The sequence below is a fragment of the Battus philenor genome, unplaced genomic scaffold (assembly GCF_028537555.1).
Source record: "Battus philenor isolate CCGP_79_NKW_IND1 unplaced genomic scaffold, ilBatPhil1.0.hap1 SCAF_28, whole genome shotgun sequence".
In the NCBI taxonomy this organism is placed as follows: Eukaryota; Metazoa; Arthropoda; class Insecta; order Lepidoptera; family Papilionidae; genus Battus; species Battus philenor.
In genome coordinates this window covers 3,581,773-3,597,859 of record NW_027181691.1, presented here as the reverse complement: position 1 = coordinate 3,597,859, position 16,087 = coordinate 3,581,773, and the positions used below count along the sequence as shown (strand labels likewise).

Sequence of the window (16,087 nt, the reverse complement as noted above, 5' to 3'; positions counted from 1 at the left end):
CCAAAGCAACTCAGAGGATGAAAAGAAGAATGGGATATGCGTGGAGTTTCCTTTCGACGCTTTTCTGAAATCCCCTGTGACGCGTGTGCGGTGCATCGCGTTCGATGGGGGCCCTGTATCGTAACGTGCAGATGACGAGGGGAATTTATTTAAATTCTGCTTTAATAGCAGCGAGGCGCGCCGAATGCAAGCGAACAGGTCGACAGATATTTTCCAAGAAAGTAGTTCGGATTCGGCTCAATTCTTGGCTGGCACATGGAGTAGCCATCTAGACTAAAACGACAAAGGCTGGGTTGGCTGTACATGGGTCGCGTACTGAACGTGCGATCGCTGCCGAGTCCCAGGCTTAGGTTAGCCGTTTTGGCTTTTACAGCTTCATCGGACTCGGGGCTCTCGGATTCGAAGTTCGATTTTTAACGTTCTCTTATGGAAGCATAGGCTGCGTCAACTTCCATTGGAGGTAAGGAGGTCCGAACATACTTTCAACTCCAGACCAAGACACTACTAACGCTGAAAGCGCAGGGGTCCTTACACCGAGGTGCAGGATAGTGAATCCTAATGGCCTCTCTTTTATTTTATATAAGGGAGGCGGGAGAGTTTTGAGTCAAGTCCGATGCCGCTGCACGAATAGGTAAAATAGGCGTGGATAAGCCCCCCACTTGAGTGGATCGATAACATAGTCAAAATTACGTGACATGAACATGATTATAAATCATTTATATACTCTTTTCCTCAATATACTCAATGACAGTTGTAAAGAAATGTTGCATTTTACATAAAATTTAATTCGTTATATTTCAAATTATACGGAATCGTATTTCCAGATAATTTTTTTCGTGTCAATAGTAAAAAAATAACTACAACTGTTACGTGTTGTTTCTATTCATTTAATTTATTGTTTGCTTTCGAATCATTTGTATTCATTCTAAATAAACTTGCACATTTAGATTGAATAACTTTTAAAATCTTTTTAATGTTGTTATTTTATTTATTTATTGATCTCAAATATTTATTACTTATTTTACCTTCTTATTATGAAAATTTTGTTCAATATTTTTACAAAATTTATTCTAAATTACAGCGCATATAAATATAAAATCGTTGGCAGGTGTAGTAATAAAATTTTTAAGATATTTAAATAAAAAAACTTCTACAAAGCTTCAAGGCAAATATTTCTATAATAGAAATTCTTGGCTGTCTATGACACTTGATCAAATGCCCATTGTCCGCCTATCCTGTGACATAAGAAAAATGATGATAAAACGATCCGATTTCTTCACTAAGGACACATTAGTTATAAGATGAAAGCTTCTATTAATATTGTTTAACATCTCAAAGGTTACAAATTTATCAAAGGAAGCCAAAAATAGAAAAAGCGTCCTGTACAAACAAAGCCGTTACTCACCTCCTAATAAATATTGTCTCTACTCTAAATTCATTCATAAGGATTTTATATTTCTCACCACAAGAGGACATTGTAAGGATTTTAAAGTATAGTAATACAGGGAGATTCATTATAGATGTAAATAAAAAGTTTAAGAGGGTTTAAATCTAGCTCATTTTGTGTCAATTAATGTATGGTACACTATTCAAAAATCAATGGTTTCAAAAATAATAAATAAGGTAATATTAATGTATTACGAAAAAGTGTTCTCAAAATTCGGATTAATATATCTATTTATACTTGTTCATTATGTATTCATGCAGACTTTTTTTAATATTTTTTATTGTACAAAATAGACTTTATACTGCCAAAAAATAATGGCATATCGTATTTAAACATAGTTTCTAAGTGATCACTTTATACATGATTATTGGAATTAGATGAAAAGCTTTTCGCTGACAAAAAAAAAGCTATACAATGAGCTATTACAGCTATGAGTAATCATTTTGTACAATCACGCCAACGAAGCCGGGATCTGCAACCTTATCTAACCACAAGTATAAATCGTTTAAAAGGCGACTATTAAAACGTTTCGATTAGAGATATTTGGAAATTTACAACTAATACAGAACTAGCTCGAGGGAGATTCTGACGTAAAATAACGAGAATTTCTTATTCGCGATGTTGAAAAAATTATGTTATAGTGATAAATAACCTGTATTAAATTTTTTACATTTATTATATGTTTATTGGTATATTTTAAATTTGTGTTCGTGTTGATTTTTATGTAAAAGCTTTTCTTGTAAATCTATAATTATTAAAATAGTATACTATTGTTGTATAGGTTATGTCTATTTTTGTATTAAAATTTATTCTCAGGTATTAAACATTAATTTCGTAATTAAAGTGGGTCATTTAATTAAATAGGTCACTTAGTTACACGCGGCCGTATGTAGTTGACTTTAGTTTACAGGATATAGCAATTTCTTCGATTCTCGAATTTAAAATAAGGAAAATTAAGTTTGTAAGATATTATTTGTTATACATCCTGTATATGTTGTAATGCTTTTTGTGTAACTTTTTTAAGTACTTACTTCTTACTTCTTACTCTTCTTCTTACTCGGTCCTTTTGTACGTCCCAATAAAACTAAAGGTGAAAACTTACGAAAATCCCTTGTTGTGTTTGACGTATAAAATCACGTAAATAGTTTTTTAAGTTTCCTCAATGTTTAAAATAAAATGATAATAAAAACGTGGAGTAATACTTGTGTCAAGAGTGGTGTACGAACGTACTGTTCGCTTCGACGAATTTTACAGGAAAATATTTTTATTTTGTGAATAAAATAATGTAACCGTCTGAAACGAGACTCGGAAAAGATATCAAGAGCGTAGTTACTGTGAAGAACTTGCTTTAGAATAAACTCTACCTCGAAATTAGAGAGTCAATAAATAAGAAATTTTAAGTTACAAATGAAAGATCGATATAGTCCATATATAAAGTATACATTTTCTATAAAATATTTGTGAATTTTATGGTATGTATATGAGTATCTGTAATTTGTGTATATATCTAATATTCTTAGCATCTATCTCAAGGTAAGGACACAATCAAAATATACTCAAATAAAAAGTCTGTGTGCTATTGTGTGTGAGTCTATAGGAATCAGAAAATATTTAGTTATTGTTAGATATACAAAAATTTAATACAACAGGTATGCGATTGCATAATTTTATTTCATTTTCTGTTGTTTCATAAGGTTGTTATGTCGCTTGTTGTTGTTTTTTGGATTTTTTTTTCATTCATCGGTTAATATAAAATGTTTCGTGTCATTGAACGTAATTTATGTAAGAAACTTAAACATAGCAGATGTACGAGCTATCGAAAGCGGTTTTGTATTAAAAGTCAGAGTGGAAAATTTTTGGGGAATTTTTTTTTGCGCGCACAAATGCGATATGCATTCACACGCAAATACATTAACATTTTATAACATTGATCACTATGCATTTTATTTAAATTTATGTTCCAATTATATGACACAATTGACATGAAATAATTATTTAAATAGGTCTTTTAATTGCCTTCTTTCTATACAGGTGATCGATTACAACTTAAAACACCTTTTTAAAACGATGGCAATCGCCTAACGATATTTTTTTTCTTTTTCAAAATATGTTTTTCCTTTTACATTTACATATTCACCGGGTGTCGAAGCGCTGGTGGTGGTTAGCTTAGACCTTTTACAGTAAGCCTGTTGTTTACCTTCATTGTCGACTCGGACGACAACATTATTTATTTCATGAAATTGTGAAACCGCTAACTTCTTAAACTACGCTCCATTGACTTCTTCTTTTTTTTTCAGCCGACTTGAGTCCACTGCAAGGCATTGGCCTCCTCCGAAGATTGCCACGATGACTGGTCCCATGCTGCCCACATCTCTGTATTCTGAATGGCGTTTTTGTTGTTAGCCTGGTGGAGCTTTTACAACTTCGTCGGTTACAGGGCTAATAAAAATTTCCTTAAACTATACTATTCGCGCCTCCCGGCGTCGGAGCGCTGCGAGGGACTTGCTGTGTTGCTGCTGCTGCTTTTCTCCTTTGATGGTGGTGTTAAAGTCGGCGTCGGCGTCGGTAACTTGTTGTGTTGTTCTTCTTGCTACTACCTCCTGGTAGTTGCTATTCGGTGCGCCATCTTGCTTGGGCGTGTCTTGTCACTTCGTGTGTGACCTTCTTTATGGGGGCCCTCTCGGTCTTTTTGGGGGGCGTCTTTTGATACCTTTCGGGGTCGGTGCGTCCTCGTCCGGTATTGCGTGGCGTGCCCTACGCTTTACTGTCGTTGAGATTTGTTCTGGTTCGTAGTCGGCCGCTTGAGCTACCAGATGTTTCGGGTGGTGTACGGCGTCTTGGGAGTATTTCCTTGACACCTCTCTGAAGAATTCCTTGATGGTTGCCCACATCTAGCGACTTCCTGCGACCTTAATAATGTTATTGGTCCACTTAGTGGGACGCCTACCCATGCCGCGGCTACCGGCTCTTGGTAACCACTCAAAAACATCATCACACACAAACAGCCATGTTGCATGAACGACATGCCACACACACACTGCCATTTCAGACGAGCAATTCCTTAAGCTACGTCGGTGATCTTAGGTCTCTTGTAGACCTCCTCATTTCTTTTCGATCTCGCAGCTAAACTCTGTGCATAGCCCTCTCTATATCGCTCTTAGTGAACTTGAGCATTCTTATAAGGCCTGTCGTTATGTATAGCTCATTTGTTATGTCGTCAATCCATCTATTTGGGGATCAACCCAGGCCACGTCTACCATGGACTGGCGGTATATAATTATTAATACACCGCTTACTCGAAAATTATGGAACATTCCGTTCATACTTGTGAAATGTCCTCGTAAAAAATAGAATATATGAATAAATTAGCATTATACATATTGTATAAGAATTATTTCTAGGTCAAAATGGTCAAAAAATAACCTATCACGAATGTTTCTCGTGGTATAGCGTGAATGTTTTATTGTTATGACTAATAATGATTTAATCACGTCTTAAGAGCATTTCGTATAATCTAATAATAAGGAAACGAAAACAAACTATTTCCTTTTTGGAAATGCAAATGTAGAATTTGTAAATGAGAGAAGCTATAGCTTGTGAGGCTTAAAACAAACTAATCGCATTTTGTATTATGATAATTTATTAATCAAAATTTTAACAAAGTATAGCAATTGAATGAAAATGAATACTAAATACAGAATAAAGAAACACCACGAGAAAAGCCAAAATAAGAACTAAATATCATCAATGAACTATTGAGTATTTTTACTACCATATTGCTAGCGAATACTACTTTGCAGTATAATTGGTTATATGTGTAAAATAAAGCGGTGAATACATAGCTCATTTTATGTCAGTTAATGTATTGTTCACCCTATTTGAAAGTCAATGGTTTCAGAAATAATTAATAATGTAATAATAATAAAATAAAAGAATTGAAATCAAAACATTCTTTATTCAAAAAGGTTTGCTGTTACCATCTCGGAAGAAGAGCCGGCGAGAAAGTCAACTGTTACTCTTTTAAAATATAATCTTACAATAAATCCACGATAATGTTTAGCTTCCTGAATGAGCATCAACGACGTTTAACTCCACACGTTAACATCATTATAGTATTCTTTATTAAATAATTTTGTGATAAAGCATTTTCAAAATTTAGACTAATCTATATTTAAATTAATTATTATTTACTATCTGTCTCTCCAGATTTTACTATACTGTCTGTGTCATAGAGATGTTGCATTTCAAAAGAAAAATAAACTAATGTAACATATTTTAGAGTGATCAAATTTAAACATGGTGATTAGTAATAGCTGTAAAACCTTTGAAGTTTTTGCAACCTTGAAAATGAAGTCTCTTTGACCTATAAGGTCCGAATTAAAAAAGAAAACGAAAATGTATGACACAATTATTAGTAATAATGTAAAAAGGCAGGGACGAATTGACTTCGACACGGAAACAAACATGTACCCTGATACAAAAAAAAACATATTCGTTTTTATACTTACGTAATCATAAATAGATAGGTTTATATAATAAATACTAATTTTAGACGAATGCCACGGTAACCTTCATTTGTTCTAGACATTTGAAATATTTTTTATTTTCTATTCTCTTGGTATTATTTTTTGAAACGATTTATGTTTAACCAATTAACATTTCACATAATTTTTTTAGTAATCTTTTAGAGACGATAATTTGATTTAATGTTGATCTATCAGGATATCTACATTAATTAATTTGATTTAATTTTGATCTATGACGATATCTACATTAATTAAAATAAATATAATGCCGGCGCCGTTGATTTTTTATAATGATATTTAATTGTTAAAGGAATTTTACTCGTTAAGACCTAAAACATATTTAATAATATCTTTCCAGTCGTAGTTTTTTGTAAGGTTAATGGTAGAAATTCGACGACGTCTTTACTTGAAGATATTATTTTTAAAAAATGTGTACGTTACAATTAACAACATTTTTCACTTAATTTTTATACAATTTTTTTCTCGAAAGCTTAAAAATCGTCCCAACTTCTACATCTATTCATTTATGAATACCAATAAACGCCCACTACAAGGCATAAACCTAATTCCTATATTTAAATTTTTCAGTGTTGGTTGTAATCAAGCGGTAGAGGACTGAGACTTACAATAGCAAGCCGCGGGTTCTATTCCCGGGATACAACGTTATGTAATTCACACTGTGCGTTAATTATATAAGATTGTCACTGCTCGCAAACTAATTTCCAGAAGATGAGCCGCAGATTCCTCTGCGTACCGTAATACTACACTGCGATTGTTAACCAGCCTGCCAAGCGTGGTGATTATATCCCCCCATAGATATCTTTATGGAAGGGCTACGCCTTGCAGTAGACCTCCATAAGCTGAAAAAACTATTTTTTCAGAGGTTAAATAGAAGTCACAAACACAGCTATATCTTCATAATTGAAATAAATTAAATAAAATACACTGTGTAAATAATCCACGTGCATTCTTACCTCTTCATTATCAACTAGTGTTTTAATTTGTGTATTGTCTGGTATTAATCCAGTACGGCTGACGTTAAATAAAAAAATTGCCGTTTAAGTTTGTCGCTATCTTTGGTATGAATTTTTGTTACACGCATTATTGCAAACATATGGTAAAAGTATTTTATCTTTTCATGATATTTTTTATATGCATTAAATTAATTGCCGACTCACAAAAGCGTAACTTGAATTATCATGTATTAAAAATCCAAACAAACTTATACCTGTAGATAATGATTCGCGTCTTTTAAATATAAATTAAAAATATATCAATATTCAAATCTAATAATGATAGCAATAAAAAAACGAAATCGTTCACGTTGCTCATTTGTTTAATCATAATAATAGAATTATTTTACATAACCACGGCGACTTTTTTCAATAATAATTATATAATGATTTGAAATGTCAACAAGACAAGTTCAAGGTTTTATGGTAAATTTTATAATCAAAATAATAAGATTACCATATTATATTTTCGAAATATCTCGAACTTTTATCAATGTCATTAGAAAATATTCCATAAATAAATGATTAAGGATTGTTATTGTATAAGGCTTTGAAAGGTGATCTCTCACTTCTGGCTTCGTTGGTAAGTTCAAACTCTCTCATGCAGCAGTGAACGTCCACTCAAGAGGTGGACAATGACCTTCTTAAGGTCATCGTAAGACGTTCGATGCAGTTGATCTTATTAGGCCATATATAAGTCCAGTAATAAAGTTCATGCCTTCATGGAAAGCATTTGACATCGTTAGAAGGGATCCCATGTAGTCAATTCTTAAAGATATGAGGATATATAAGCCCTTAGGTCTGATCGCGAGCTTGTGCGATGAATGATAAGTTATCAAGATCTTTCAAGCCAAAGAAAGGAGAACATTGTGAGTGGGTTTTCCCCTTTTCAATCAAATATAGGTGATGAGATGGTGATGAGTAGAGCCGCGAGTTTAAAATGAATTTACGATCGGTGATTTCCAGTAGATGATACCAAATTAGCATCACCTAAGCCTGAACTGACAGAGCTATTTCGCAGGAGGAAATGAGAAAGCAAAGATGTAGGACTTTTATTAATAAAATAAAGGAGTAAATTATGATCAGCTATTAAGGGATCTACAGAAGTTTAGTATGAACAAAATATCGATCATCTGATAACACAGAAACCTTACAAAAAAGATATACGTGTAAAAATGCTAATATTTTACATCCGCGATACGGCTTCGAATAATGGACAATTCGCACAGATGGAAATAAAGAGATTGAGAGTATTCAAATGTAGTGTCGAAAGAAAATATTGAGCAAACATATCCGTGGACAAAAAATCCGCAACTCAAAATTAAGACCTACTCTTCTATTTTCTCTCCCTAGTAAACTCTACATTATTTGTCATCCACAAGTTTTAAGTTATTTTGTCATCTCCAACTGACAACCCGATAACACAAACTAGTGGTTTTACTAAAAAATACTACTAAAGGATCACATCGACCATGACCACTGGTATCATCAAGTCAAATTAATAACGGGACATATTATTAAAACCTTGATGAAAGTAGAACACAGTCATTGATTCCATCAAAACTTTAGACTAACATAACCTTTTGTAATTAAGAAGTTGACCGTTTATTAAGCGCATAAATAAAATAAATAATAATAATAATAGAAATAATGTAACAAATTTAAAATCTCGCTGTTATAAAATGTGATAAGTATTATATAATAAGGAAATAAACAGCAAAGTATTAATAAAAGCAAAAGCAATAAACTGTGATAACGTAACAGTACCTGTGATAATTGATGAACGAGGTGAAGGAAGAAAGATGATGCATGGAAAGATAATGGATTGAAAAGGATTGTTAGAGAATTGTAGTATAAATAATGATGGAAGAGAGATCTTATGACGTGTGATAGACGACTAAATCAATAAAATATTACGTGAAACGAATTTTTAAAAATATAAAGCCCTGTCCAAAACCAGATAGGGGTTTACGAAAGGTCCCCACTTAAAAAAATGAACATATCTGTTCGTCGTGTATCACCAAAAAATTACAAGCATCCTCTTTTTTCATAAAGTAAACTTAAACGTGATCGATAATTTTACTTTGTGTAACAAAATCTTGGGTCATTTATATTTTTACGGTTTGTACGTGTTACGTTAATCACCTTATAATCAGACTATTAACATGTAAGTCTTATATGTCTTGTAGTAGAACAAGTTATGTATATATACGATTGTTTTTACACAATTTACAATTAAATTTATTATTGTTATCTCTTAAGTTCATTTACTTATTGACCGCAACGAAAATTTAAGTATACTGAATATTTATACCTGTGTGGTGCATAATAGTATTTATTCAGAGTGGAGAAGAAACGTCAATAAAGTTACTCGTTGCGACGAACTGCCCCCGAATTGGACTGTATCAAGTTACTGACTCTTTGGAGGATTCCTAGGAAAGTTCGATTTAAAAGCTTGGTTTCTTATACTGATAGAATGTACATAGTTGACGACATAGTTATGGCTTTCAAAAGAGCTTAGTTACGATAATAGTTAATAGAAATAAGTTTAATTAAGCGCCCTATTAAAGGTAAACCAGGGTTACCGATTTGGACAAAGATTTTTAACATGGTAATTAAGTGTCGATTATTCTAACAACTGTATCAAGAATATTTGTGAAAATTGTCACAAATTAACCGACTGAATTTGTTGTAGAATCTTTACAGATCACAGCTTAATTTTTTTTTATTCTTCGAGGATCCAATGTTGTTATTATAAGAGAGGTCAATTTGATTATACTTTTTCTTCTCCTTTTCAGCTTATATACGCCTATTGCAAGTCATAGGTCTCCTCCATAGATCGTTATGATTGACCGATCTTACTCTGCCCAAATGCGACTACTCGCGAGGTTAACCATGCCGCGTGTACCGGATCATTGTCACCACTAGAGAACCTTGATTTGATCCTTGTTTAATTGAATTTTTTCGGTATATGAAAGTGATATACAGTGGATATATAATAATCTTCTAACCAAGAACTGTTTATAAATATTATGTCGTGTAACATATAGACAAGCGCACAGTGATTAATTAGGATTAATATAACTCGTCTAATAACAATTCTGTTGAAAGCCGTGCTTTTGTGTAGTTGAAGTATTTCACCAACTATATAGTTTTATTTATTGTATATCTTTACATAAAATTAAATCACCTTGTACTTGCTAGCGTGTGCGCATTACATTGTCAATATTCGCAACAGAATTGCACTTTAAACAATATAAATTGCACGATTCGTCAGTAAACAACACGATTGGTGTGATTAAATGCTACTGGGGACTTTTTCGAGTCGCTGATATCGTCAGTTTCAACCAGCGTTCTGTGAAATTTGAAATGTAATCTGATCCGATATCCCTGATTAGGTAGTTTTAATAAGGCTGCTTACAAATGTAAATAAAAAACTAGTTTTAACATACAATTTTATATCAGGCATTTTTGTTACATTGTATTACAATGTACAATGATCTCAATACTATGCCTAGTATCGACACTTTTGGTACATCGCTATGGTTTTGTTTAGTAATATATAAATATATATATATATATATATATATATATATATATATATATATATATATATATATATATATATGTAACACAAGTCTTTTTTTTTATTCTTAGCAGCGTCAACAATCTTTTCACTCTTTATTGCTCGTGACATTATATCGGCTTGACGGTTGAACGTCGAGAAAAACAAGTGACAAACAATTCAAGTTTATGAAGCTATAAAAAATAAGTAAAAAAGCCACTTATATATTTGTATACATATCATTTTTCAAACTGCATCAGAATTTTTATTGTTTCATTTTAATTTATCTGCTTCTGGTGCGCTTTCCTCAGTAATATTATCCACATTAAATAAATAAATATTGACAGATCTTTAAACATTCTTATCGATACTCATAACTTTTTATCTCTTAATAAAGTCCAAAAATAAAAAGAAAACAATTCAAATTTATCTTCTAGACATAAATCTAATTAAAGGTCATTGCGATCTAAAATAAAACAAGTGAATCAAGCTTGAATTACTGGTTCACTTAGATAACAACTGGTATTCGAGTCGTAATATTCTTTTAGTTCATACCAGAGACTCATAAGGCCTCTTACTGGTAGGTGAAAAGACTTTTTATAGTTTTTATAATTTTTTATTTCAATTATACCATACCCAGTAACACAGACCTAGGTTCATTGCTTTTAAATATAGAACACGTGATTCTTTTTCGAGACGTCCCGGGGGAGCCCCGTTTTGGATCGCTACTGTTTAGGAGGCGGCCGCCAAACTTATTCGCTATTTCGCTTCGGCGGACCCTACATGGTAGACTTGAGCTTTATAATATCCGCTTGCCATTGCAATATTGTGCTCGCTGAAAACTAGGGTAGCAGTCTTAAATAGGCCTTCTTGCAATGACTTGTAAATTTCGCTCCCTATCTATCTAATTTTTAACAGCTTTCAGCACTTTACGGGCCTAAATCCTTCAGTAGGTTACAGAGATTATGATTATTATACCTTTCGTTCCTACCTCCACCTACAAGCTCACTATTAATTTATTCCTAGTTATTTCGTTGACTAGATTATCGTACTCTTTCAACTTAGTTTAGTCTAAATTAAGTTGAAAGAGTACGATAATTAATTAATTTTATAATTTAAATAAATCCGTTCTAGAAATTGTAACCGTTGTATCCTCTGGGATTCTATATTATTTATCATAGGTTTCCATCATAAATGTCTTATTACGATAGAAATTGAATAAAAAGAAAAAAAACGTTGCGAAATAAATGTTATATTGAACATAAAATTTAGAACGCTTTACTTAAAAATTTACTTTAAGTTTTAAAAGATACCATACTTATTTAACCTTTGCCCGAAGTACTTGTAAATAAACCGGACGAGACCAATCCCAAAATAGACTATAAAAATGGTTGCATAGTAATTAAATAATTAGAAATCCAACTGTAAAATATTACGCCCGCATTTCTCGTGTATTGAAGAAACATTCTTCAATATTTTTCATGTTTACCTAAATCTACAAGTCAGTTAAAATTTATAACTGCATTACAGTGTTATTATTAAGATGGATCTTTATACACGTTCAAATTTAGCTACTTGTTTGTACTTGACAAAAACAAATTGATTGATTTACCTAAATATCATTGTATCAACATGATCAATAATAACAATTTTTTATTATATTCTCTCCGTGTATTTATAACCATGGTCAAAAATTTTCCATTTGTAAATGAAAAACAAGTAAAAATATACATGTTAATGTGAAATCGTACGCTTTAATAAACAACAAATTAATAACAAAACTAGTATTGAAAGGCTCTTTGCTTGGCGTTATAGTCCCTCATAGCTATGTTAGGTTCAAGGTCGGCATTACAGTGATATTCAATTTGATTCTAGTTTTTATGAACTTGTTCTCTCCTCGCATTTTTCTGATGCCGTACATTATTAATTACTATTAATTATTAATAGTTGAGGATAAATTTATTTTGGCTTTAATAACAGACATTTTTAAGACCTTCCCCAATAAAAGAAATAAATTTTTCACTAAGAACTAACTAGACAAAAAAAAATTCATAAATACGGCTGCAAGACAACCACTATTGAATCTACCTGTAGATTTCCAAGGACCTTTCGAAAGAGGCTTATATTTAGCGTTACCTGAGGACCTTTACAAGGTCGCCTATCCATCTAGTGAGTGGATCTCTTATGTAACATTTTCAATTTCACGGCAGGACAAACCTGTTCTTAACACGTTCACTGCGGGCCCAATTTTGAAGAACTTTCAGCTGGTGCGGCTGAGGTCGAATCAGCCTCAAGCTGAACTTCCTAGTATTGCGGTTGAGGCCTTTTCTGCCTCATGTTTCAATCATTTTTTTTACAATATTGAGTCAATGCTTCGCAGACATAAAGAAAGCTATATTTGTCTTTGTCATACGGTTGAGTGTAAACAGCCGCCGCACTAGAGAGAAAACACGAGTTTTACGCGCCGCACCAGTGCAAAGTCTACCATGAGGCTGAATCGGCCTCAAGCCGCAGTGAACGTGTTAAAAAGAAATAAACTTGGCTCTAAACTTACATATACATAGCATTGTTTCTCTATGCCTTTGTATTATAAAAAAACATTCCGCTTACCCACGATCGCACCGACGTACAATAGCGATCCGATCCAGGACACCTGAAGCTCCGTGATCAATTCCGGCAATGGAGTCTGGTCCCTATCTTGCAGCTTCGGTATAATAGGCGCCGACCAACCCACGCTGTATCCGTCTATGAATTGACCTATATTAACTGACAAAAAACAAATTGGTTATAATCAAAATATAACATCGTATTTATATATCGTGATTATATTCATTAGTGACAGCTTAAAATATAATCTAGATCAGTTTTATGTATTTGTAATAAAAAAAACGTTGTATTTATAAAAGTCAATAACAAAGGCGATCGTAGATAGAGGAATAAGAAGTTCCGTAGAGGAAAAAACCGACATAGCATAACAGATTAGCTAGTTGAAACGAGACCATAAACTGGCAAACGAAGTATACGACGTCAACCCGTGCAGGGGATAAATGGTCAGAAGGTGCAGGATTCAAGGCACTATCAAGCAATCCTTTTAGAAATCAGTGGGAGAGGCTTGTGTCCACCGGTGGACATCTTACGACCGAAATGATATGATGTTAAATCTATCTCAGAAGTATTAAATGTCAATATTACTTATAAAATATTGTTTGTTATATTGCGTGTGATAAGAAAAATGTTATTATTGGGTGGTTATTTTAAAATTAGTTATTTAGGGGCGATCGATCTGTTCTCCTATAGATAACTTAAAAATAACCAGCAATGGTTAAAAAACCAACACTATTCACATATAAATCTTTAAAAAAAATAACTTGCAATAATTAAATTACATATTATTCGAAATAGATTTCATTAAATAATTTACTTGCATTTCATAGCAATTACGATAAACAATTTTATAGTAGTATTATATATATATAATATACACCGGCAGTAAGGCTGCTTAAAAGTATACACTGGAACCACAATTAATTTATTTAATTACTAAGGTTGTAAAATTCGACATTTCTTTAAGTTATTAAAAGATTTTATAAAATAATTAAGTTACAGCAAAACTTTCTTTTATAAAAAAAACACTTTTTCAAATTATTAATATATTTGTTTTTCATTAATTTGAAAATATCCTTAATAGAGAGAAATTTATCTGTAATAGAGTTTGTTTTTATACAAAACTCATTTTTGACGTAACTAAACAATACGATCATCACAATTCAACAAATTTAATACTACTTTATAATCAGAACAGATTTTTATTTATATTATATATATAAATTATTCAGTATAATAATTATATTGACAAAGATATTAAATCCATAATAAATTTCGTTTTAATATAATAATATTTTGATGCTATTAGTATTCCTTTGATATAATCAATGTTTGGTAATAAAACCGGATGAAATATTTAAATTTAAATGTTTATTATGCAATATTTTGCTTTCATGAAAATATAAATTTTAATCAACAATAATATTTTTATGGCAGTAAAAAATCTCTGTAATTATTTTATTAACATGTTACGTATATTTATATATGTATTTAATATAAATGTAATAGTAATAAAAGATTACTTACCACATGCTACAATTAGAAGTTGAGTTTTTAAATACGAATCCATCGCGAAATAATAATGCTTTTAACTTTATTTTACATAAAATTTAATTTTTCTTTTTTTCATTTATGTACCCGTAAATTATTAATTTAAATAAATACTTTTGTTTCTCATATATAATTCAATGTTTTTTTCACTGACAGAAAGACTACCTAAGGCTGTAAACACGACATTGTTGAATGCACCGGAGACAAAAATATACTAAACTCAAGCTCGCTCTACCGATAAATAATAAAGCAAAAAGTAAAAACCGGAACATTGATGTAATTATTAACAAATAAAAGTACTTTAAGTACTTTCTGAGTTTCTCGCTAGCTATGGAAAATATCGACAGTTAAGTATGCCCTTGATAAGGAAGTTTGATGCGATAACTACACGACATGATTTCTTTTGACTGAAAACGAAACGAACAGAACAAAAAGTTAATGACAATCAATACGGGTCTTATCCTTCAACTTAATTTTATTTATTTTCCTATCGTCAGTTAAAAATATTGCAATACTTAAAACGAACTACGAACACCAACATTATGAATGGTTGGAGGCTTTACAACAAACAAAAAATACAAATAAAATGTGAAGTAAATAAAGTTCCAACTTACCGAATACGATGCAAACACATTTTATAATAAAACTATACAGTACATAAAACTTATAATTTGCGATAAATAAATTAAAAATTATAAACATTTATTTATCGATCAATCTTAGGCCAGTGGTAGAGTACTGTTTGATCGATCGAGCGATCGTAGGTCGCGGGTTCAAATCTCGGGACACGGTCTTATATAACAATGTGTATTAATTATATAAGATCGCCGCTGATCACAAGTTTCCAGACGATCGACAGCAGCGTCCGCTACACATACACAACACTGCGATCGCCAACCCGCCTGCAAGGTATATGCCTCTACCTGGGGGAGGCCTATGTCTTGCATTGAACGTCCAATGACCGAAACGACGACGATATACCAATCAATAATATATAAAGTATAATAATAGTATATAAAGTTAATAAAAAAAATTACGGGTTTTTTCATGATAAAGTATGTCAAAAACTTTTATGTTTTAACCATTGAGGACGTAATATAAGTCTAGCTTCATTAGCTATCGGTAAATTTGCAACGATGCTATCCAAATCTCTCGCACTATTGCAAACAACATCCACTGATGGGTATAGTGTACACGAAACCCATAAAGAAAAATGACTCGAATATTCGGAATTTTGCCATCAAAAACTAAAAAAAGAGATTATTGAAGCTGACGAGGTCAGTTCAAAGCGTTGCTGTTTCTTCTGCCACATCTTCTTTCAGCCAGGCAATAGCAACCGACAAAGCCAAGGTTCGGTCCTTCAGGCAGGCGAATGACAGCC

The 16,087-nt window shown here is 32.2% G+C and overlaps 1 protein-coding gene across 1 annotated transcript in view; it reads right to left on the bottom strand.

Annotated features, from left to right (window-relative positions):
• The window catches only part of LOC137925912 (facilitated trehalose transporter Tret1-like), a 28,173-nt gene extending 13,278 nt beyond the window's left edge, over nucleotides 1–14,895 (bottom strand). Inside the window, exons 1-2 of the mRNA XM_068769397.1 lie at nucleotides 14,683–14,895; nucleotides 13,162–13,317 (exon numbers count right to left, since the gene is read on the bottom strand). Coding sequence (XP_068625498.1) covers nucleotides 13,162–13,317; nucleotides 14,683–14,725 — 199 coding nt within the window. The 5' untranslated portion in view covers nucleotides 14,726–14,895. The remainder of the gene's footprint in view (nucleotides 1–13,161; nucleotides 13,318–14,682) is intronic.
• Between the last annotated feature and the right edge of the window lie 1,192 nt (nucleotides 14,896–16,087).